This window comes from Silene latifolia, chromosome 1, assembly GCF_048544455.1.
Source record: "Silene latifolia isolate original U9 population chromosome 1, ASM4854445v1, whole genome shotgun sequence".
Taxonomy (NCBI): Eukaryota; Viridiplantae; Streptophyta; class Magnoliopsida; order Caryophyllales; family Caryophyllaceae; genus Silene; species Silene latifolia.
In genome coordinates, this window is record NC_133526.1 from 172,059,103 (window position 1) to 172,085,063 (window position 25,961).

Consider the following 25,961-nt stretch of genomic DNA (forward strand, 5'->3'; position numbering starts at 1 on the left):
TTGTTTTAGTGTAGTTCCTGTTTATTACTCGGGTTGTGGTTGTGTAATTTTCTGCAGTTTACGTCTTCTCAATCACATACGAGTAATCTTAGTGTAGTTCCTGTTTATTACTGCTCAGGTAGTGATTGTGTAATCCTTCTGCAATTTACCATTTCTCAAGTCTCATCCCATATTTCTTTGTGCTCTTGTTTATTTGTATTTGGGGGAAGCGCTGCAGCTTGTAGGACTTGTTTGTCACTGTCATGTCGAACACAGTTACCAATTTCTGTTACGAGCTACTCAGAAAACCCTATTTGTTTTGAAATGCAAACTCAAGTAGTCGTAGAATCTAAGTATCGAAACCCCACTGTTGTAAACGTTATGCTGACTAAAAAAGTGCAAACTCAAGTTGTCATAGAATCTAAGTATCGAACCCTTGGTGCTCGTTTGGATTTGGGATCATTTTACGAGGTTAATAGAGCTCAAAACAAAGAAGAAAATGAGGATGTTGAAGAGAGGATAGGGTGGTGAAGAGACAAAACGGGGTCGTGAGGGAATTAGTACTACCATAAGAGGATAATGCTTTACACTGGAAGGGGGTGGATAACTATGACTCCCTTTGTCGCAGAATTATTAGCATATCATCATCTCCTTCTATCCACCACCACCAATATCTCCTACTTTCCTTTGTATGTTGCATTCTTGCGTCTTTTACCCCCCATAACAATTACCTCCAATACAATCATGCCTTCAGTAAGAGAATAGGGATACAGATAGTGGATGTTCAATCTGACTATGGAAGTAAACTTTATGTTTGATTGGATATGGTTACCTCCCAATACAATCATGCCTTCAGTAATAGCCAACTCTGACTCTATGAGCAATGTGGTTTACTTTTACACACGTGGTTGCGATTGAAATGAAACTGTTGTTTTAAAACACGCTGTTTTTGCTTATATGGCTTGATTCTCTACGAATAGTTAAAGCTCGTAGAGTAGACAAGATTGTTGGCGAATACTTGCAAGACTGAATCAAGAGAAAATATATTCTATGTTTTAGATGACTGTTGATCAGAAATGTTATACGAGTTATTGTTGTTAGGCTGAATCAAGTGAACTCACATCTGTGATTTGAACTATATGGTTGTGTGTGTTAGTGATGTTTATTGGTGCAATGGAAGCGAGATGTTGCTTTTGCTGGATTTGAAGTTTCTATACAGATGAATATATCTGCTGAGAAAATGATACAGCAATACAGCATACCAATTTGTTCTTACTAGCAGTAATCATAGCTGAGGATTAGCAGTCAAATTGGGGAATATGTTTCTTAGAGTTTTACTGGTGCAAAAACCACATATAAGATTCAAATCAACAAGAAAACAGGCTAAATAGTGTAGCTAAGACAAGCTAACCTCCTAAACAAAGCTAGCTTGAAAAAGTTGCTCCAACTGCTAATTGTCAACAATCCACACTTTCTCCTCGTTTTGGCCTAGATTTTTCTTGGTGTAAAGGGGCCAAAAAGGGAAGTTTTGATGCACATGGTATTTTTTTTTTTTTTTTTTTTGGTGACGAGGGGTTTTAATCCCCGGCCCAGGCATTCCGGCGTCACCACCTGGACCATGTAAACCACCCCAATTGGGGCCGCCGAGATAACCGCATGCAATTGCTCATCCGTGGGTTCGAACACGGGGACGCCATGATTTTACTTTGCGTTTTGGGGAGGTTAAGTCTATCATTAGACTGCAAGCACTTGGTTAACACATAGTACTTTGTGTGTCTTATTTTGCATATGCTATTATAGACTATAGTGACATAATGTATCACACCAATACTTGAAAAAGACGTTTTTCACTAAATTATTGGGAAACCTCTCTTTCGTGACCCCCTAAACTTTCACTAATAAACCTTGCATGATATTCATACATGGGATTTACGATGTTAAGCGGTATCATACGATATCATACGAATTTACGTGTTTTCGTATGATTCCATAGCATAGTGTATTAAACTCCGATTAAAAGCAGTGACAAAATCCACTAAAATAGACTCCTCGAAACACACACACTACTTTGGTAATGTTCTCTTCCTCCTCTGGACCGTTGAACAATTAAACAAACTTCCAGCAAACCCTAACTCAAAATTCCACAACAATGGCGAAAACAAGAAGAATCGCCATAGCTTCAGACTATCAGCAAACTAGAGAGCAAAGGATTAAGCAAAACCGTGACCGTTTCCAGAAACTTGGCATTGTTGATCTCTGTCTTAAACTCAAGCCTAAGCGTCCTCCTAAACCTTTCAAATCCCCCTCTCTGGGCCCCACTCAACCCAGCCGTCGTTCCTCCAGGTTACACTTTACTGTTGTTTAATTAGCTTTTTGTCCATTATTTGCAGGGGCGGACCTAGAAATGAAAATTTTGGGTGCAAATTTTCCTCGTATTTTTTTAGAATTATGCTAAAGTCGGACTTTTGTTGCAAAACTCGATAATTTTAACTATTTTTGGGAGTTGGGTTGCGAGTGTAACCCTTTGCTACTTGCTAGCTCTTTGTGAGAGGTCTGTCTGAAGTGACGGATTTTGTCCGTCTTCAATGAGAATTTGTGGTATTAATGAGTATTTGGATTTTTTTGTTAATGTGATGTTTCATTACCCCAATTTTATCGTCCCCTTTTTACTTTAGAAGGATTTAAGAAAAAGTGATAAACTACATACTCTAATGTGGTGGAGACGGTGTTAATTTGAGGGGTAATATTGGATGTTGAAACATTTTCCTTACTCGTGATTTGTATTCACTCCGTCCCAGTCTATTTTTTCGCATTTTTATTCTTTGTGAGGGATTTTAAAATCGAAGTCAAACGAATGATTGAGAGAGAGAGGAGTCAGTTATCATTCATTTGATTGATTTTCGTTTATAATGGATTATGGGTATTTTACAGTCGTGATAACTGCATATAACTGCATAATTAAAACTATTCACTTGAAGATGTTGATTGTTCTGTTGGCAATCTTTTCTCTCGTTTCTTTTAATTTGGAAATGGTAATTGTTCCGTCTTATTGATTTAGCTTAATTTACTGTTAAATAGACTGCAAAATCCTCCACCTGTTCCGAAAAGAAGCAGGGACATTGTATTAGAAGAGGGAACAAAGCCGGCCGAGGACCCTAACAAGCCCAAGAGGCCACTTAGTGCCTTCTTTGTTTTCATGTAATTTTCGCTTTGTTGCTCTACTATCCCTCTTATTGGTTAACTGTCGTGTGCTTAGTTTCATTGCTGTGATTCTGATGGTTGTTGTTTTGTCTATATTAGGGAGGATTTCCGAGTTCAGTATCAGCAGATACACCCCGATAACAAATCTGTTGCTGCCGTGAGTCCCATTTCATTCTTGAATTGACACATGATTTTAATGTGATCTATTATTTGTAAAATGTGTACAGCTTTTGTTAACCAGATCGGTCTTTTGTTTATAGGCTGGGAAAGCCGGTGGAGTTAAATGGAGGTCAATGTCTGATGCTGTAAGTCTTATAGCTGTTGCTTGTATTTCGGAATTTGCTGTTGTGCATTCAACTGAAACACTTGTATACTGATTTGTGTTGTGTGTTTTCTAACTTTAAGGAAAAGGTGCCGTACGTTGAAGAAGTGGAGAAACGGAAGGCCGACTATGAAAGAATTATGAGTGCTTACAAAAAGAGACTGGTGCATTGCCCTTTGAACTTGGTGCTCTTATGCTTTTGGAAGTTTGTAGCTCGAAGTGTTTATGATTGTGTTAAAAACGATTTGGAATGTGTTGAAAATGTAGGCTGAAGGTTCTCAAGATGAGCGTGAAGACGAGGCAGACAAATCCAAGTTTGAGGTTAATGATGAGGATGTAGAGTATAACAGTGGCAAGGTAAATAAACTTTTGAATGTCGCACCCCAATTACAAATCTATTGCTATTGTGAGTCCCGTTCATTCTTGAATTTGCAGATGATGTGAATTTGATCTATTATTTGTTAAATGTGTACAGCTTACGTTAACTAGATTGGTCTTTTGTTTATAGGTTTGCAAAGCCGGTGGAGAGGAATGGAGGTCAATGTCTGATGCTGTAAGTTTTGTAGCTATTGCTTAAATTTCGCAATCTGCTGTTTTGCATTCAACTGAAACACCTGTACTGGTTTGTGTTATGTGCTTTAGGAAACGGCGCCTTGCATTGAAAAAGAGGAGAAAAGGAAAGCTGAGTATGAAAAAACCATGAGTGCTTAACTGACTGATTATATCATATTAGAGACTTTTGCTAGTTGGGTAATTAGATATGTTTTATTGATTTAGCTTAATTTACTGTTGAATAGACTGCAACATGGTCCACCTGATTCGCCCGTGAAGCCTAAGAAAGATAAAACAAAAAGAAGCAGCGATATTATGTTAGAAGAGGGGGCAAAGCCGGAGTTTGATATTGAGAAGCATGATAAGTTGTTGGGGAACACGGAGATACCCTCAATATTTTCCATGAACAGGTAGGCTGAAGATGGTACCAAAATTTATGATTTTTGACTCAAACATGTTTTGCTTGTAATTTAGTCATTGTTTAGTCTTATGATCTATTTGATCTATTTTTTACTTCGATTTTCAAAACCTACAAGTTTAACTCGACTTTTGCATTATGTTTCACTCCCCATTTGTTTTTCACTTTTCTTTTTCTATATTTTCACATTTTTTAGGTGTGTGATCACCCATGGACGGTTCTAAGGATGATTCATGTCAGTCAACCGCAAATCATTTCGGGATTAAGGCTCTGTTGTTGTTGTTGTTGTTGTTGTTACTCTTCTACCATAGCAACTTCACAGCTCTTTACATGCCAAATCAATGATTCGAAAAATTGGGGTAGATTGGAAACCCGAGATTTTGCTTTTGATCTTTTGAGTACTTGTTCTTTATAAGTTGACCTCTTAAATTTAGAGTGACAGTTGTATTATTCTGATGATGCTATATGCACTTTTAATGCAAGATCTGTCTATAATCTGTCTTGTATGACGATTGATTTCGGAAATTTTATTCAGGCTTTCTGTGAAAAAAGGTGCTGCTAAGAAGGGGAGGACAGCCAAGCACCGTAAGAAGCCCAAGAGGCCACCTAGTGCCTTCTTTGTTTTCATGTAATTTTCGCTTTGTTGGTCCACTATTCTCCTTATTGGTTTACTGTCATGCCCTTAGTTTCCTTGCTGCGACTCTTATGTTTGTTGTTTTGTTTATATTAGGGAGGATTTTCGAGTTCAGTATAAGCAAAAACACCCCGATAACAAATTTATTGCTACTGTGAGTCCCGTTCATTCTTGAATTTGCAGATTATTTGAATTTGTTCTATTATTTGTTAAATGTGACAGCTTTTGTTAACCAGATCGGTCTTTTGTTTATAGTTTGCGAAAGCCGCTGGAGAGAAATGGAAGTCAATGTCTGATGCTGTAAGTTTAGTGGCTATTGCTTAAATTTCGTAATTTTCTGTTGTGCAGCCGAGTGAAACTCTTGTATACTGATTTGTGTTGTGTGTTTTCTAACTTTAAGGAAAAGGCGCCTTATGTTGAAGAAGTGGAGAAAAGGAAGGCCGACTATGAAAAAAACACGAGTGCTTACAAAAAGAGACGGGTACATAAGTACATTGCCCTTTGAACTTGGTGCTCTTGTGCTTTTGGAAGTTTGTAGCTCGAAGTGTTTATGATTGTGTTAAAAACGATCTGGAATGTGTTGAAAATGTAGGATGAAGGTTCTCAAGATGAGCATGAAGACGAGGCAGACAAATCCAAGTCTGAGGTTAATGATGAGGAGGTAGATTATAACAGTGGCAAGGTAAATAAACTTTTGAATGTCGCACCCCCTTTACAAATCTATTGCTATTGTGAGTCCCGTTCATTCTTGAATTTGCAGATGATGTGAATTTGATCTATTATTTGTTAAATGTGTACAGCTTATGTTAACTAGATTGATCTTTTGTTTATAGGTTTGGAAAGCTGGTGGAGAGAAATGGAGGTCAATGTCTGATGCTGTAAGTTTTGTAGCTATTGCTTAAATTTCGCAATTTGCTGTTTTGCATTCAACTGAAACACCTGTACTGGTTTGTGTTATGTGTTTTAGGAAAAGGCGCCTTACATTGAAAAAGCGGAGGAAAGGAAAGCTGAGTATGAAAAAACCACGAGTGCTTAACTGACTGATTATATCATATTAGAGACTTTTGCTAGTTGGGTAATTAGATATGTTTTATTGATTTAGCTTAATTTACTGTTGAATAGACTGCAAAATGGTCCACCTGTTTCGCCCGTGAAGCCTAAGGAAGATAAAGCGAAAAGAAGCAGGGATATTATGTTAGAAGAGGGTGCAAAGCCGGAGTTTGATATTGAGGAGCATGATAAGTTGTTGGGGACCACGGAGATACCCTCAATATTTTCCGTGAACAGGTATGCTGAAGATGGTACCAAAATTTATGATTTTTGACTCAAACATGTTTTGCTTGTAATTTAGTCATTGTTTAGACTTTTGATCTATTTTTTACTTTGATTTTCAAAACCTACAAGTTTAACTTGCATTTTGCATTATGTTTCACTCCCCATTTGCTTTTCACTTTTCTTTTTCTATTTTTTCACATTTTTGAGGTGTGTGATCACCCATGGACGGTTCTAAGGATGATTTATGTCAGTCGACCCCAAATCATTTTGGGATTAAGGCTCTGTTGTTGTTGTTGCTTTTCTACTATAGCAACTTCACGGCTCTTTACATGCCAAATCAATGATTCGAAAAATTGGGGTAGATTGGAAACCCGGGATTGATTGCTTTTGATCTTTTGGGTGTGTTTGGATAGCAAAAGTGGAGGGAAAGGGAGGGGAGGGGGAAGGAGGAAAGGGAAAGGGAAAGAAGGGTAGGGGAGGGGGAATGGAGTGTGGTGTTTTGATACAATTTCCCTCAAAATCTTGCCTATTGTGGAGAGATTTTGTTTAGGCTTGGAGGAGGGAAATTCGATCCCTCCAAATCTCTCCCCCTCCATTTCCCTCCACCCTAATTCCCTATCCAAACAAGGGATTTTAAATCCTCTATTCTCCCTCCCTTTCTTTTCACTCCAAATCCCTCAATCCAACCACACCCTAGGGTGTGTAAGGTGTGTTTGGATAGCAAAAGTGGAGGGAAAGGGAGGGGAGGGGAAAGGAGGAAAGGGAAAGGGAGAGAAGGGGAGGGGGAAGGAGGAAAGGGAAAGGGAGAGAAGGGGAGGGGAGGAGGAATGGGGGGTGATTGTTTGGATACGATTTCCCTCCAAATCTTGCCTATTGTAGAGAGATTTTGATTAGGCTTGGAGGAGGGAAACTGAATCCCTTCAAATCTCTCCCCCTCCATTTCTCTCCATCCTCATTTGCTATCCAAACAAGGGAATCTAAATCCCCTACTCTCCCTCCCTTTCTTTTCCCTCCAAATTTCTCAATCCAAACACACCCTTAGAGTACTTGTTCTTTATAAGTTGACCTCTTAAATTTAGAGTGACAGTTGTATTATTCTGATGATGCTATATGCACTTTTAATGCAAGATCTGTCTATAATCTGTCGTGTATGACGATTGATTTCGGAAATTTTGTTCAGGCTTTCTGTGAAAAAAGGTGCTCCTAAGAAGAGGACAGCCAAGCACCGTAAGAAGCCCAAGAGGCCACCTGGTGCCTTCTTTGTTTTCATGTAATTTTCGCTTTGTTGATCCACTATTCTCCTTATTGGTTTACTGTCATGCCCTTAGTTTCCTTGCTGTGACTCTTATGTTTGTTGTTTTGTCAATATTAGGGAAGATTTCCGAGTTCAGCATAAGCAGAAACACCCCGATAACAAATCTATTGCTACTGTGAGTCCCCTTCATTCTTGAATTTGCAGATTATTTGAATTTGTTCTATTATTTGTAAATTGTGACAGCTTTTGTTAACCAGATCGGTCTTTTGTTTATAGTTTGCGAAAGCCGCTGGAGAGAAATGGAAATCAATGTCTGATGCTGTAAGTTTAGTGGCTATTGCTTAAATTTCGTAATTTTTTGTTGTGCAGCCGAGTGAAACTCTTGTATACTGATTTGTGTTGTGTGTTTTCTAACTTTAAGGAAAAGGCGCCTTATGTTGAAGAAGTGAAGAAAAGGAAGGCCGACTATGAAAAAAACATGAGGGCTTACAAAAAGAGACGGGTACATAAGTACATTGCCTTTTGAACTTTGTGGTCTTGTGCTTTTGGAAGTTTGTAGCTCAAAGTGTGTATGATTGTGCTAAAAACGATCTGTATTCTGTAATGTGTTGATAATGATCTGTAATGTGTTGATAATGTAGGCTGAAGAATCTCAAGATGAGCGAGAAGACGAGTCAGACAAATCCGGGTCTGAGGTTAATGATGAGGATGAGGATGATGACAGTGGCAAGGTGAATAAAATTTTTGATCGTAATCAGTTGTTTTTTCATTCGAAGCTTTTCTCAAATGCGCTGGTGTCTAATTGTACCTTGATTGATGATTTGAAGGAGGTCGAGAATGATGACTAGGCTTGCCGATGCACATAACAACAGGACGATTAAGGCTTTTCAAGTGGTTCATTTTGCAGTATGATCCTCGGATTATAGGGAGTTCCACATTATCAAAGCTTATTTATCCAAGTGATTTGTATGTTCTTACAACATTCAGTCCCGCAATTCTGATCATATTTTCTACCTAAATTGGAGATATTGCCAAAGTAAAGCGTTAGCATAATGCAGGGATTGGAGGCTGTCTAAGATGCTTACTACTCTGTTGTCTTCTAAATGTTCTAATATATGCCTAGAGACCTTTGTTTTTGACATCAATATCAAGGGAAGAGTATGGATCATTTTTGGTTATTGACTTATTGTTATTGAGGAAAATGCCAGTGTTCTCCGGGAGAACGTCCTCTCTACGCTCAAAGAAGAATGGCCAAATGAAAATGAGAAGGATGGCCCTGCTTTGAGTGTAAGGAGGACGTTCTCCCAGTGAACACAATTATTTCTCTTTTATTGGATGCCAAGTGGTCAATAATTGACGTGAAAGATCAGACCATTACAAGCATTCCTAATATAGAATGATAAACAAATGATATGAGCGGAAAATAGAATAGATTAACAAATAATCGGTGATGGAGCGAGGAGGAGCTATCAGGAACGCTCTACATGGTAACCCTGTGTTTTTTCAGATTCTACGTGGTAACCTTACCTTTTCAAAACACACACATGGTAACTCTCTACTCTATTATTACACATCAACCTGACCCTGAACTTGTATTCCGTCAATTTTTCCGTTAAGTAGTTAACGGAAAGTGACATGGAGGATTTAATTTTGAGTTTTTTCTACATGGTAACCTTGTGTTTTAAAAAAAAATCTATACTATAACCCTATTTTTGTTCAAAACACACACGCTTAAAAACATACTCATTCAATTAATCATTTTTCTCTCATTTCACTTGATTAACCTATTTGCTTTTGATACGCTCATGCTTGGGGAGTTGGGGCATGTTAACGAATTGTTTCCACCTCCTTCTACTTGATATTATAAATTTCATTATTCAGGTTGTTTCCAACGCCCGAACGATTGATCATTTGCCTCTTTGTGTTAGAGGCCTAGTCATTTGGTCAAAGTCCCTCAGTCAACGAATGGACGAGTTATAAAGAGGGAGACTAACTTATTCACCTATTAAACAAAAGGAGATATACAAAGTGACTAAGTGAGCTACCCGAAGAAAAAATAATTCTATCAAACACATTCCTCCGATATCCGTCATATAAACGAGTATTGAAATATCTTCTTTTGATATTGAAAAAGCCTTTAACAAGATCCTCTAAATTTTAAAGTAGGAAACCCCCAAGGAGCGAAAGGAAGGAGATTTGGTCATTCAATGGGTGATATTTGCCATTTTTAGTGTAATCGAGTGACAATGAGAGAAAGATGATTAATTGAATAAGTATGTTTTAAGTTTGCGTGTTTTGTACAAAAAATAGGGTTAACGTGTAGAATTTTTTAAAACACGGGTTACTATGTAGAAAAAATCAAAATTATATCTGTCATGTCACTTTCTGTTAGCTACTTAACGGAAAAGTTAACGGAATACAAGTTTAGGGTCATGCTAATATGTATTAATAGAGTAGAGGGTTACCATGTGTGTGTTTTGAAAATGTAAGGTTACCATGTAGAATCTGAAAAACACAGGGTTATCATATAGAAAAACTTTTTTTTTTAATATCATTACTCGCTCATACAGTAAGTGGATTATACATCTGATGTACTACCACCAATTATATAGTTTCTGAGCATTATAATAAAGTTTTTTAGTTTTGTTTTAAAAATTATGAGTTTTACTATAAAGTTTTTGAGTTCATTGACTTAAACATTAAATTCAAAAAATTACAATAAAAGCTCAAAAATATTCATATAAACTTGGTTAAATTTGATTTTTGACAGAAAAAAAATAAAATCTAACTTATAAACTTTAATAGGCTCAGAAAAAATTGACATATGCTCAAAACCAAATAAAGTTTAAGATAATAAGCTCAGAAGAAATACACATTATACTCAAAAAACTATAAAATCTAAGGTAATACATTCGATGTATATTCCTTTTTCTCATCGCTCATACTCATTATTGAAAATTTATCATCTCCCGTCCCTGAATGGATGGAGTAGTATTTGTCAAGTTTGGGCAAGTAGTTGAATTGGGTAAGCATCTGCATCGGGCCTCTTTGCTCCTTGAGCTAATGACTAGTAGTAGCAAAATTAGTGGGCCTCATTCATAAATTAATTAAAAAGTTATATGGCCCGTTTACAATTAAATTGAGGCAATAAAGGTTTAGCTTAAATGCGTGGTAGACGATTATACGTCCTCACGTTATTTATTCCCTTATCTAAATATGGGCAATTCTGTCATTTCACTACAAACATAGTCATTTTGGAGACTTTAGGCAGTAGATGAAGGAAACGTGTAGGCCTTGTGTTTTAGCAAAGTTGGGGGTATTTTCGTAATTGTATATCTCATTGTATCCTTTCTTGATCTGATTCTTTGGTAGTATTAATTACGATTAATATTTTAAACAAAATATCTTAACAACCGATTTTCACTACCTCTTCTCTAAACACGTGCATCCATGAGAGTTGAAGTCAAGGATTAAGTGGCACACCTCTTGGTCTATTGATAAGGTTAACTTGTGGATTGCGGTAAATTAGTTTTATTGCTCGTGAAATTTACGAAATTGTATGGAGTTTAGGTTTGTTTCACATGAATCTATCATAATTATACGATGAATGAGGATGAAGGCCATAATTCGATAGTATACACATTTTGTTATTTCACTTTTTTCGCTGATTTAATTTTGCTTATATAATGAACTTTGAGCAAATGTGAGTAGTATGATCTATTAGGGTTTTGAGGAGACTTTGAATTGTACAAACTAGTTTAATTTCCGGTGAAAATTACGGGACTTCTCTAGCTTTTCTTTAATGGTTATTGAATCATGTTAAAGGCGCTGTTTGGTAAACAGCATATTAGCCAATTTTTAGCATATTCAAGAGTTTTAGCATGTTTGACCAATCAATATGCTAATTTTAGTGTTTTGAACAAAGATATTCAAAACAAAGATATTTGGGGTCAATATGCTGTTTTACAATATGCTGCTTACCCAAGCATATTGGTTAGCATATTGTAAAATAGGAAATTTTTCTTCATTTTACAAAGAAAAGTAAAAATCTACTAATCGTAATCTGTCAATTACCAAACACTCAAATTAATTCTGCTAATTATAATATGCTAGTCAAACCTTCTAATAAAATCTGCTTTTGCAATCTGCTTATGCTGAAATTAATCCGATGTTTACCAAACAGGGCATTTATTATTTTTCATTTGGCGGTTGTAGTGAGTAATATCGTTTTTGCTCGACATCTCTATAATACTTTTCTTAGTTTACAACTTTACTAAAATGATAATATTATGAAAGTAGTAGGTAGTATACTAGTATTACCATAATTGTAAGTTTGGAAATAATTAATGATATTTAATCAATAAAATATTTTTCCCACAATTCCTCTTAACCGTTTAATCAAATGAAAAAAATAAATAAATGGGATGGGTATAATAGATAAAATCATATAGATATTCATGAAATATTCTCACGTTAAAAATTCGAAATTAAAAGACATGTTACACGAGTAAAGTAAAGAATAAGGACCCAAACTTTGGATTAAACTAGCTATAAGGACCCGAATTATTTTTAGGAAGATTTAAGGACCTCAAATCCTCTTTCCGTTAAATTTAACGGATGTTGTTGGCACTTTGTTAATTTGCATGGTTGTCTTTGTCTTTTGTGTTTCTTTTGTATTTTTCTAATTGATTTTCATGTTTATTTTAGTGCTACTTCAGTACTTTGTTCGTTCCGTGCCATTTATCTCGTTTTGACGAATTATTTGTAATTGCACAATTTTCATTTTGACTATGTACTCCGTTTTTATTAGTATATCGTCTTATTTTATTGGTAATTTCACTTAATCAAAGAGAATAATAGTTATGTTATAAAAAAAAAAGCAATTCCACATAATCAAAGAGAATAATAGTTTTGTCATTATGTTTTTCCACCTTAATTTTTTTCCCAATTGATAAATTATTTTTGGTATTTGATCTCATTAATTTCTTTTACTTGTTAATTTTATCTAGCATATATATTGTAATGAGTTTTATCAAATGTTTCAATACATAACATAAAATTTTTTTTGGTACCAATGCTATTTTAAGAAAAAAACATTATATTTATAGATTGTCGATAAATTAAAATAGCGATTTTAGCTTTAAAAAAATTGTCTATAAAAGTCGAACCCCCATTAGCGAAGTTCTAGAAACGCAACTGGGTATGGATAGGGAGAAGTCTATATCCGCCATCACCCCGTTCCAATGACACTACTATCATTAGCTTCGTGTCAAAATAAAAACGCATTTACAATAAAATACATATGTAGTGACATTATTATCTTAATTATTTTATAGTTTCAAATTATTTCCTCACATTAAAATACAAGGGTAAGACATATAAAAAGTAATGGATAATCATTCTAAAATTTATAAATAACATAATAAAGTCTGAAATTCTAGATTTATTGTGAAGTGTACGGGATTTATACTTATCAATTAGTCTCACTATAGACAGATATATCCGTTTAAAGTGAAAGACGAATCAAATATGTTTAAAGTGGTGACATTTTTGGGCCCACCATGTAACTTGTTGCTTGTCTTTATGTTAAAGTGGGTGGATATTTGACCCATCTATAATTATAGAAGGACATCTCCCGTCTATGAAGATGCAAAAGTAAAACACAAAAGACAAAGATAACCACATGCAAATGAAACAAAGGTGCTATAAACATCCGTTAAATTTGACGGAAAGAGAATTTGGGGTTCCTTAAAACTCCCTAAAAATAACTCAGGTCCTTATAGCTAGTTTAATCCAAAATTTAGGTCCTTCTACTTTACTTTACTCCATGTTACACTTTTAACCGAGTTCGTTAAAAATATAAGAGACTACTATACTTATAAATTACACTAAACTTATTTTGGTCGATACATTTGTAATCTATTGTAATTAATACAATCCAAACAAATGCACTACACATTGTCAATTATGAATACATTAAAAATTTCACAAAAACATTCTATGAATATTAAAAATGTGAGACTAAAAAACTAATATTATAATTTGGTTAAGATACTAGAGTTTGTTCACCAAAGCTTGACCTCTCTCCACCACAATAGATAGTCATATTCGATCATCGGCGATATCGATCAAATGACTTTATCAACATTCAACAACGCCAGGAACGAATTATACAATAAATGCTTGTCATATTCTTCTATTTTCTTCTATTTTTCCTCTTATCTCTTCAACGGAAAGCTTTGAAAAATCTAATAGAATATGTAAATTAAATATTCTAGTAATGAAATGGAATAAATTATAAAAAAGAGATAATTAACAAACAATTTTTTTTTGCTAAGAATATGTTAGAGTTCTTATCAATTGATCTCCTTTTATACCTAAAATTTGTTGAATTTTCATAATTGTAGAATATGAAAGTTTTGCTTTAAAGGTAAATAAATATTGTGATTATGGGGTCAAGTAATGTTAGAGAGATGAAAGTTTATATAAGATGGATGATTACTACTTTGTCTTTCCGTGTTCTGTTTTTATTTTATTTTTTAATCTACCGTGTAATTATATTCCGCCATGTATCGTTCTATTAGCTAATCAATCTAGCGTTTTTATGTTATTATATATATGACTCTTCATTTGGGCCATGTTTTAACTCCACCCATTATTTCACTTAAAAATATGTGGACAATGGGTTTAATGTTTTGGAAAAATGAATCAATTATCGATAAATAGCTGAAAATTTGAAGAGTTAGGGACTTGAAATATAAAAGTAGTATTGATTATGCCCCATAATTAATTAGTTATAAGATTACAAAAATGTTATAAAACACATCATTCCAAGAGATTCTAAGACTGGCACGTGTCACAATATGATAGTCAAGCTAAGCTTTTTATGTTATTATATAGATTAGGTTGGTTTAATTAGTTGTTTGTTGTCATTTTTTTGAAGTTATTACTTCCAAGTTGTTATGTATTAAGTGTTAGGTATAATTGCTTTTTGTGATAATACATTCAACTAACTTATTGAAGGACTTGGCCTTTAAATCGACTCATAGAATCGCGCAAACTCAATAGGAAATGGTAACGAGTTGTGAGAGTTCGGTAGTCAGTTCAACTGATCTGAATTTAAAGGAGTTAGACTAAAATAAATTGAATTGAATTGGGTTAAACTGAACTGAAATAAGGCTTCGTTCCTTTTGACTCAGTTTCAGCCCATTTCAGTTCAGTTTAGCTTTATTCAGTTCAGTTTAATTTAGCTCAACTTTGTTCGGTTTAGTTCAGCTCATCTCTTCACAAATTCTCTCTTATTTTGGTTTAGTTCATCTTCATTAAGTCTAGTTCAATTCAACTCTTTTCAGCCGAAAAGAATAGGGCCTAAGAGTTAATTAGTGAAGAGATGAACTAAACTGAATAAAGTTGAATTGAAATGAATAAACTGAAATTAAGTCCAAAAAATGGGGCCTTAATTAACTAAACTCAAACCCCTAAAATCTCCGACCTACCATAGGCTACATACTCTATTTACCCTAACTACCTAGATTGGGTTCATCTTTGGGGCGTTTGGTTCAAAAGGTCAGAATAGATTAGAATGAAAGAACATAATATGGGGGAATGGTTTTAGAACCCGATTCGAAGTATTTATTATTTGATTCACTCTAGAATGTATGGAGGAGGAAATGAAGTTAGAAACTTGAAGGGGAAGATAGATATTGATTCCAAGGAGTTTTTAACTCCATTCCAAAATGCCCAACCAAACACTAGAATCACCCAAATTCATTTCATTTCATTCTAACACCCCTTTAGTTCATTTGACATTGGATTCGTAACAAATATTTCTATCAGTTTCATTTTTGTTGAAACAATATAGGTTATATAGCAACCAAATATGGTTTAAAAGTTAGGTTTGCAGAAAATAAGACAATTATAATGACACTAGCGATTTTTTTTCCATATAAGATGTTAGGTGGAATTATTATTTATAAGGCACATAAAATTTCGAATTATTTATTTTAAATGTATTTTCCTATAAGTATTCCTTTATCGGCTTTAAAATACCTGAAATACCTGACAAAATATGAAAATTATACGGTTTGTGATATACGTAAACCTCTCGAATTAAAATTAATTCTTTCAAAGTAGGAGTAATAATGATTCATGATTTAAGGGTGACAAATGAGATATATATGGAGCATTTATTTGTGTATCAGTAGCAGAAAAATTAGAATCATAATGAATCATAGCTTTAAAATGATGAAAATACGAAAACATAAATATTTTTAAAAGAGTTAAAATAATAAAAGATGTAAATGTATTTATAAAATAAAGTAGCCTAAAAAACATATTTTTTTAGTACGATTTTTACTCAATACAGTACTCGTTGTCTATTAATCCATATTTTTTATTTGCATTCCCGTAACTAAAAAATGTAATGTACTATATCAAAGAAAAAGAATTGGCCATGAGAATTTCGTTTTCAAGCCTGGTGGTTAACCCATGAGAATTTCGAGGAATTTGTGAACAAGAGCTAAGAAGGTACTTTCAACAACCGCCTAGATCACTTATCTCATAAATTACAAGCTTGGAACTTTGAGGTATTCAGGGATATCTTTAAGCAAAAGAGAAGTTTGATGGCGCGTATAGAGGGATGCCAGCGGGAGTTATCCCTGACTAGGAGGAGCAATTTAATAAAACTCGAGTCTCGCCTAAGAAAGGAATTGGACGATGTTCTGGCCCGCGAAGAAATTCTTTGGTATCAAAAATCGAGATTAGACTTTATCAAAGATGGAGATCGCAATACCGCCTACTTCCATGTTAGTACCCTTGTAAGGCGATGGAGAAATAGAATCACTACTCTTAAGAATGATAACAATGAGTGGACTGATGATCCTACTATGGTGAAGAAAATTATGGTCGACTATTTTAAGAAGCTCTATACTGAGGAACTGTGTCCAGGAGCTAACGAGCTCATCCTCTGGCACTTGTTATAAGAGTTTAACAATAGGGACTGGGATTGACTAACTAAATATTATAGTAAGGCGGAAATTTTGAACATTGTCAATCGTATGGGAGCGCTTAAGGCACCGGGCCCGAATGGATTTCAGGCTTTGTTCTATCAAAAGAATTGAACTCTAAATGAATTATCTCTCTGCGATATGGTTATTATAGCTCTCGAAGGGAAGGGTATGCCAGAAGGTTTGAATGACACTCATCTCTTACTAATGCCAAAGGTGGACTCCCCCGAACTTATTACTCAATTCCGACCTATTAGTCTTTATAATGCTGCTTACAAGATTATTAGTAAGACATTAGCAAACAAGATTAAGAAAGTCCTTCCACATGTCATTTCTGAAACTCAAAGCGGATTTGTCCCAGGCCGTCAAATTACGGATAATATTGTTATCTTCCAAGAGGCGATACACTCCATGCGTAAGAAGACTGGACGAAATGGAATAATGGCAATAAAAATCGACCTGAAAAAAGTCTATGATAGGTTTCGATGGAGTTTTATTCGAGATACTCTACAGGAATGAACTTCCCGGGTCTTTTAATTGACGTAGTAATAGAGTGTGTTAGTTCTGCACGAATGAGAATTCTCTGGAATGGAGAGCCCACAGAGCAGTTTATTCCTGAAGGAAATGTAGATTCATGTACATACTAACATACTCATATATGTCGAAATTAATTTGTCATAAAATTAAATGTGGATTTTATGCATGCAAACAATATAAAAATAGAGGAGAAATCATGTCCTTACATTGGTGATTTCGGTTTAATGGGCACAAGAGAGATCACCTTTCTCTCTTGTTCTTGAGCTTTCCCTTATGGAAGAACAAAGATCCAAGTATAGGATCTCTCCTTAGGATTAATACCCAAAGCTTTCTCTTAATTTAATTAATATTACAAGAACTAGTATAATATTAATTAGTAGAAAATTGAACCAAAATATTTATAAAACACTTAATTATTTCGGTTTTTATGAGAGAAGAAGAGGAGGATTTTTATTCTCTCTAGAATTGTATTTTTGGATGATGGAATGAATAATCAATGCACTAAAACATTTTAGTGTTATTAGGTAAAATTATAGGAAAAACAATGATGGTTTTGCCTTCTCAAAACCGGGTGGAAGGGGCCTTTTGGGTGAGCCAATGCATGCAAGTGTTGTTCTTTACAATACACAATAGGCTTGCATGGCTAGGAAATAAGGTAATCATTGTGTTTACCATTATCTTAATAAAACACAATATTAGCCCATTTCTTCCCCTAATTTCGGCATACATGGATAACAAGTGATCCATTTTATTTTTGTCAATTGTAAATATGTCACATGTCATATGTGACATAAATTTGTTATGTAATTTTTAACATATTAAAAATCAACGTATTATCAAAAATACGTCACATACAAAAATCGACTTAGTAATATCATAATTACTTGTGCCAAAATATTTTACCATTTATAAATCACAACAGATTGTATTTATAATAATTCATTCAATTTCGATTGTTTCTTTAAACATTAATTTCATCCGAGTAATGATACAATTCAATTACTCGACTGCGTACCTCATTTAATCACATTTCAATTTGATACGTAAATTTTACTTCCAAAAATCGTCTGTCAATTTTCAAGTAATTTAATTAACTCGTAACATTATACGATTAATTAAATAACCAATTAAGAGTGTTGCCCTATAGGTATGACCTAGGGGTCAATCGATCACCACCGTCGCACGACGAAAGTAATGTCAAACTCTAGTCACCAATCATTACCGATATATGTTGACCAGTTGATAGTAACAAAATTACTTCCCAATTGTATTCTTTAAAATGAGATTTAAACATGTGATCATCATGATCAACAGTCGTGATCGCATTATTGTCGGAGGACACATATTCCAACAATCTCTCACTTGTCCTCGACAAGTGTGCGTCACCAATTCTCTTGTCCTATTACTATCTCCAACTCAATGCAAGGTGTCTTTCAGGTCGTACTTGCAAGTGATCATATCGAGAGTGGTTTCCTCCGGAGAATAAGCGATTCTTAGGACTTATCTATCATAGATACTTTCCGAGCGTGGCCACGCATTTCGATTCATTACTCCTCGAGTGGCCCCGAGATATTGTTATAACCCCGACTAGGGGTGGACAATTCCTATCGCACTCATTCCCTTCGACTAGCCACAGCCATCATAACCCAAAATATGCCCATTTGACCCCATTTACGAAGGTCGTAGTAACACAAATCAAAGTTAATCCAAACGTGCCATCTTAGGCGAATAGTCTTTAGTCAAAAGAATCGACTCATTTGAATACTATAGTAGCTCTCGCCACGACCAGGCTATATAAATTTGCCAGAACTCTATAAGCGGTCATTAGGCCCGACAAAATGTTCCTAACAGTCTGCCTATGTGATCGACTAGTCATCTCACATGACTCTATGGCACTTGAACTTGCCATCAATCGCATCACACTCTAGTCACTTCGAGACGTCACCTCATATAAGTAACTATGGGCCAAAACAATGTTAATCCATGTTCACTTTAACGGGGTTCAATTGTCTCTACAACCCGTTTGGATATAACAATGTGCAAGGTGAGTTAATAATAACTCAAACGACAAATGTCGACATCACACTCGGGTAGTCAATATCATATTACAACCTTGTGATGTATATCATAAGTGTAAACACTTATTGATTGCAATAGAAGTTTAACATCCCATGTGTCCATGTGTTCCAACTTCTTACACTTGCAATTTCCTTCACATTCATGTTCTCTCTCATAGCATGAATCTTACCAAGTACACATCAAGGTTCCCGACCTCGGTTTTGGTTCTTTAACTTGAAATTACTTTCTTATCGATTATCTCATAACGAACGAATTTGTGATGAATGATATAACTTGTACTGATCAAGTACTCCATCCACACACAATGCACTAGGTATATGTTTTGTAGAATCTTGTAACAATTGACAAGATTATTTATCTTAGCACTTCTCACAAGTCCTAGCTTAACTAGGAAAGATTATTCTTTGAATAACCTCTTATTCAACCAAGCATCTTTCCAAAACTTCTCATTTCTCTTTCTAGGCTTGAAAGATTTGGGATTCTCATAAATCCTTATATGTGCTCGGATTTTCTACAATATGTGTAACCTCTTAACACACAATGGAACATTCCGTCAAGCACCGAAATCGTTCATCGGATTCTACTTGAGAATTCATGACGTTTCTATTATGGCTCACAAATCAATCATCATGCTCTTACGCATACGATTCATAATTGGACATGTACATGATTATTCTAATGGCGGAAACATTAGTTACTAATAATCATGAGATCAACCGTTTATAGGTTAAATGAACGACCATGACTGCTAATGGCAATTCCATTTTCATTTACATGAATAACCTACGTGAATGTTGATACGATGTGTATCTCTTAATACTAATCCAACATCCCTTGATGCAATTGGATTCATCATTATCCATTTTCATCCAGAATTGAAAACTCAAAAGCTTCTTTATGAAAGAAGATATTAGCTCGTCATTCTTTAATGAGTAATGAGTTTTATACATTCAAGGATGATAGCTCCCACTAAATTCCATGTCTTCACATGAGAATTTCCTAACTTCCACTCAATTCTACACATTTCGAAATTGACTTCTCAATCGAAATTTATTCAAGAATTGAAATATAAATCGCATTGCCAAGTTATTAGGATAAAACCATATATGTTCCCATCATATCCTTTCAAAATACCTATTTTGAAGTGGTCTCATCTTAACCTTACGTAAAGAGATTTTAAATCTCCAACACACTCATGTCATAATGATGTGTAGTAATGTCATTTTCAAATATAAACAATATTTAGAATACGTCCTTCGCAAATACCCTTTTGGAAGGAGGTTTAACCATTTCATAGTGAGGTTAAGCAATGACATTTGCGTGGTTAAAACTTTGGCCATTCGAAGATATCGGTATATCATTCTTTGCAATTCGATCATAACTAGTATGTAACTTTGATTCATTTAGGCTCTTAAGTAAATCTCAAGGTTGAAACTATTGGTCAAATGTTTCATAAACTTAGTCAAAAACTTGTTAAGACTTTACATTAGTCATTTTCTTCCAAAACTTTCTTTTGGTCTCCTCGTGTAGTTATCTTGAGAATATACTCTTATGTTTACTGCACTTGGTCTCTTTAGTCATATAGAATTAACTTGAGACCATAGATCTCATCTATTCGGCATACTATGTAAATAGATATACCTTCATTCAAATCATTTTCTCTTGCGTAGATCTTCATTTACACAAGTACACAATTTTATCTTGCCTTGTGTGTTGTGTCCTCATTTTTCTCCCACTCTATCTTTAGAATAAATACACTAAACATTCAAAGATAGCATATGAGACACAAATTAATGATGTTGAAGTATAAGGAGAACTATCTCATAGATAGACTAATAGTTATTGATTTCATATGTGTACTTGGTGATTGACATACCTTTAAGAGAGTTCATAGACTCAAAATCGCTTCATAAATGATCATACACAAGCCTTAAGCATGTGGACATATAATGAAACCCGTCATTATATTTGTCTATTAGATCACTTTAAGTGAATAATCTTATGTTTCAAAACGCAAGCATTTTAAAGATGAAATTTAGAACATTAAAAGGATAAATGATAAAACGGGTGACTTGGGTTGCAAACCAAGTCACCATCATCCAAAATACAACTCATTATCCAAAATACTTTTCCATGTCGAACACGGAAACTTAAAGTTCTAAAATCCAAAACATTACTTAAAATAAGACAATGAAAAACAAAGCTCCATAAAAGCTATCCTTAGCTTCTCCATGGTTTCTCATGCTTGTTTTTCTTTTCCCTTGTCTTTGCTTGGTGGAGGCCCTATTTACAATAAAAAGGGAGATACATTATCACAACTTTGCATCATAATACCATAGTTGAATTAGAAACATAAAAGAAGGTTAGTCATTTACCTACTGGAGTGATTTTTCCAGCTTTGATATCACCAAGGTATTTGGAACAATTTCTTTTCCAATGTCCCATGCCATTACAATAATGGCATTTATCAAGAGGACCCTTCTTGACTTTGGATGTGCTAGTTTCACAAGACTTAGCTTTGGTGAATGTGGGAGCTTGCTTTTTACCCTTCCTTCCACTCTTCTTGAATTTCCCTTTACTCATAGTGCTTATGTTAAGCACATCCTTGGGAGGGTTCACATTTAACCCCATGTCCCTCTCGGCTTGCACAAGTAACTTGTGCAACTCCTCAAGAGACACATCCTTGTCTTGCATGTTGAAATTCACCCGGAATTGCCTATATGCCTTGACTTTGGACAAGGAGTGTAGAATCCTATCTACGATGAGTTCTTTGGGGATTTCAACCTTTTGAATTTTCAAGGTCTCGACAAGCTCCATGAGTTTGAGCACATGAGGGCTAACCTTTTGACCCTCTTTGAAGTCGAGATCAAAGAATGCCGCGGCCGCCTCATATTGGACGATGCGCGGAGTTTGTGAAAACATGGTCACAAGTTTGGAGTAAATCTCATTAGCATTGCCCATTTTAAAGGCTCTCATTTGGAGGTCCGCCTCCATCGCAAATATTAACATTTTTCATTGCGGCGGACTCCTTTTGGTAAGCCTCATATGCTTCCCTAGTGGCCGCGGTGGACCTAGTGGAGGGTTCGGGTGGAGAGGCCTCGGTAAGGTAACGAAGCTTGTCGTCACCTTCGGCGGCTAATTTGAGTTGGGCATCCCATTCGGAGAAATTTGACCCATTCTTTTCAAGTTTACATCGATCCATAAAGGATCGGAGCCAAGACGAACTAGCGAGAGGTGTGGCATTAGGAGTTGGTGTTGGTGTTGCCATTTGTTATGAAAAAGAAGTGGTCTACAAAACAAAATATAAGGAGTAAAACAATTGTCGTTTTAATAATACTCGTAAAAAATGTATGATTTAAACAAGTTTTATGCATTTTTCTAGTGACCTCTACCCAACTAGATAAATGATTCCAAGACCCAAATTCATATCGACTTAGGCACGGTGGGGCCGATACATTCTTTATCAATATAACTCGGTGGATTAACGTTTAATCGATTCTACTTTTAGAACTCTTGGTCGATAATATTACATTAACAATTATCTTTAGCCCAAAACACACCGACAAGGGCACGGTGGGGCCGATACATCCCTTATCAAATACTTTTGTTGAGTTCAATCCAAATTTCGAATAAATGTGTCCATGATCCAAACCCACATTAACTTGGGCACGGTGTGGCCGATACATCCCTTATCAACATGAATTCGGTGGATTAACATTCATCACCCACTTCCCCTACGTAACAAGGTTTGTACCCGGTGGGCCAGCGCACTCCCTCGCGAAATAGGTTTTCATGGTTTCTACTATTTGGTAAGGCTATGTCTCAATTAATTGTTTTAGCGAGAGGTCATGTCAATTTATTATCTATCACGTTTTAAGTGAACTAAAGCGGTGAACTACGATAATTTTAATTGACACGGTCGATAAACTCGATAAAATAACAATGCATGTTTAGTTATGGCGATTTAGCGATGCATGTGACATAAAATAAAATGCAAGCATAAAAATAAATAAATCCTAGTATGGCCTTCCTAAAATAGAAAAACTATTTAACTATTACATATTCGGAAACCAACTCCATTGGTCCCTTGAACTTCGATTTTTGGCACGCATCTCGAGGTAACACCGTCTTTATGTATCGCCATTCTTGAAGAAATCCGTCTTTGGGAACTCCGGAATGAATAAAATTACATAATAAATTATATAATTTCCTATTATACATTTGTAACTAAAATAAAATAAATCTATTAAATTACAGAACGGTGATACGAGATCACAATAAAATTACAACCGAATCGATATTCCCATACATTTCGGGAAATACCAATTAAATCTAAGGCCATACTAAGTAAAATTACATAATTCAAAATTACATAAATTAAAATTATGACAATCATAAAGAAAAATGCAGCATTATAATATGTATGAACATGCTCAATTTTATGCTAAATCGCCTTTTAATTAGCCAATATCGTATATTACTCGGTTTTTACGGATTTGCGTGATTTCAACATTTTATAATCACAAAAATACATAAACTCATATTTATGCATAAGTTAATTACCCTAACCTCTTAGGACTCAAAATTTAGTCTTCACTAATAATTTGACCATAATTAACCCATATTTACAAAATTGTTCATAAATGGACCAAAATTACAAAAATAAGCTATTAAACTTCAAATAAATCACAAAATTTCAAATAAATTCAAAATTTGAAATTTAAATTCATGAACATTCTGGAAAATACCATGACACTCATAATGTTCAAAATCTTAGGTTAAAAATTTCGAAATTTTTCCGGAAAAACAATGTTGCGGTTTATCGATTTTTAATAAAATAATCATAAAAACATGGAAAAATTATTTCCATTAACTTTTCAATTTTAGATAATGATAATAAAGTACAACATTAGACGTTTTTCCTAAGTCATAGATTATGTTTTATTAATTTTCCACTAATAATGTCACTATTTATGCTATTTTTCTTCAAAAATTCATAAATCATGCAAAAAGACTTCTTTATAGCCAATTATTTTACACACATCTTGTAAAATTGCATGTGACAACATATTAATTTTCTATGACCAGATTCGAAATTTAACTCATATTAACCTATTTTTCACCTAAATCCGAATTTAATAATGAAAAAATCATTTTTCGAGCATAACAAGTCCAAAAATTATGAAATTTAACAGGTTATCTCAAAATAATATATGTGACAACATATCCAAAAATCAACTAAAAATTCGAAGTATAGCTAATTTTAGACCAAAAATGACATTTTTACTCATAAAATCACATTTAAATGCCATTATTGTAAATTATGAACAATAAAAATCCGAAAAATTAACCAAAATATCCTAAAACATTTTAGGACCAGAAATATTAACATGCATGGATTAATTTCGTGATATCTCATAATAACACAAATTTTTTACAAGTTTTATTTGTTATTCTTATAACTCGGAAAAACTTTTAACCGATTTGCATGCAAACAACCGTGGCTCTTGATACCGATTGAAGGAAATGTAGATTCATGTACATACTAACATACTCATATATGTCGAAATTAATTTGTCATAAAATTAAATGTGGATTTTATGCATGCAAACAATATAAAAATAGAGGAGAAATCATGTCCTTACATTGGTAATTTCGGTTTAATGGGCACAAGAGAGATCACCTTTCTCTCTTGTTCTTGAGCTTTCCCTTATGGAAGAACAAAGATCCAAGTATAGGATCTCTCCTTAGGATTAATACCCAAAGCTTTCTCTTAATTTAATTAATATTACAAGAACTAGTATAATATTAATTAGTAGAAAATTGAACCAAAATATTTATAAAACACTTAATTATTTCGGTTTTTATGAGAGAAGAAGAGGAGGATTTTTATTCTCTCTAGAATTGTATTTTTGGATGATGGAATGAATAATCAATGCACTAAAACATTTTAGTGTTATTAGGTAAAATTATAGGAAAAACAATGATGGTTTTGCCTTCTCAAAACCGGGTGGAAGGGGCCTTTTGGGTGAGCCAATGCATGCAAGTGTTGTTCTTTACAATACACAATAGGCTTGCATGGCTAGGAAATAAGGTAATCATTGTGTTTACCATTATCTTAATAAAACACAATATTAGCCCATTTCTTCCCCTAATTTCGGCATACATGGATAACAAGTGATCCATTTTATTTTTGTCAATTGTAAATATGTCACATGTCATATGTGACATAAATTTGTTATGTAATTTTTAACATATTAAAAATCAACGTATTATCAAAAATACGTCACATACAAAAATCGACTTAGTAATATCATAATTACTTGTGCCAAAATATTTTACCATTTATAAATCACAACAGATTGTATTTATAATAATTCATTCAATTTCGATTGTTTCTTTAAACATTAATTTCATCCGAGTAATGATACAATTCAATTACTCAGACCGTACCTCATTTAATCACATTTCAATTTGATACGTAAATTTTACTTCCAAAAATCGTCTGTCAATTTTCAAGTAATTTAATTAACTCGTAACATTATACGATTAATTAAATAACCAATTAAGAGTGTTGCCCTATAGGTATGACCTAGGGGGTCAACTGATCACCACCGTCGCACGACAGTAATGTCAAACTCTAGTCAGCCAATCATTACCGATATATGTTGACCAGTTGACAGTAACAAAATTACTTCCCAATT

General features: G+C 34.4%; 1 protein-coding gene across 6 annotated transcripts in view; it reads left to right on the forward strand.

Annotated features, from left to right (window-relative positions):
• The first annotated feature begins 2,011 nt into the window (after nt 1–2,011).
• Nucleotides 2,012–25,961, forward strand: part of LOC141611738 (high mobility group B protein 3-like) — a 30,240-nt gene continuing 6,290 nt past the window's right edge. The window contains exons 1-23 of one of the 6 annotated variants that reach the window (XM_074430352.1): nt 2,012–2,322; nt 3,058–3,177; nt 3,280–3,337; nt 3,441–3,485; nt 3,586–3,666; nt 3,770–3,859; nt 4,011–4,055; nt 4,145–4,188; nt 4,300–4,464; nt 5,008–5,100; nt 5,203–5,260; nt 5,362–5,406; nt 5,507–5,587; nt 5,699–5,788; nt 5,940–5,984; nt 6,074–6,117; nt 6,229–6,393; nt 7,562–7,651; nt 7,754–7,811; nt 7,913–7,957; nt 8,058–8,138; nt 8,278–8,367; nt 8,464–8,548. In XM_074430352.1, the coding sequence (XP_074286453.1) occupies nt 2,129–2,322; nt 3,058–3,177; nt 3,280–3,337; nt 3,441–3,485; nt 3,586–3,666; nt 3,770–3,859; nt 4,011–4,055; nt 4,145–4,188; nt 4,300–4,464; nt 5,008–5,100; nt 5,203–5,260; nt 5,362–5,406; nt 5,507–5,587; nt 5,699–5,788; nt 5,940–5,984; nt 6,074–6,117; nt 6,229–6,393; nt 7,562–7,651; nt 7,754–7,811; nt 7,913–7,957; nt 8,058–8,138; nt 8,278–8,367; nt 8,464–8,484 (1,848 nt within the window). In that variant the 5' untranslated portion in view covers nt 2,012–2,128 and the 3' untranslated portion in view covers nt 8,485–8,548. Of the gene's footprint in view, nt 2,323–3,057; nt 3,178–3,279; nt 3,338–3,440; nt 3,486–3,585; nt 3,667–3,769; nt 3,860–4,010; nt 4,056–4,144; nt 4,189–4,299; nt 4,465–4,668; nt 4,781–5,007; nt 5,101–5,202; nt 5,261–5,361; nt 5,407–5,506; nt 5,588–5,698; nt 5,789–5,939; nt 5,985–6,073; nt 6,135–6,228; nt 6,394–7,561; nt 7,652–7,753; nt 7,812–7,912; nt 7,958–8,057; nt 8,139–8,277; nt 8,368–8,463; nt 8,549–25,961 lie in introns of those variants that run through there. The other 5 variants (XR_012528721.1, XM_074430369.1, XM_074430363.1 and 2 more) reach the window with 5 other exon arrangements.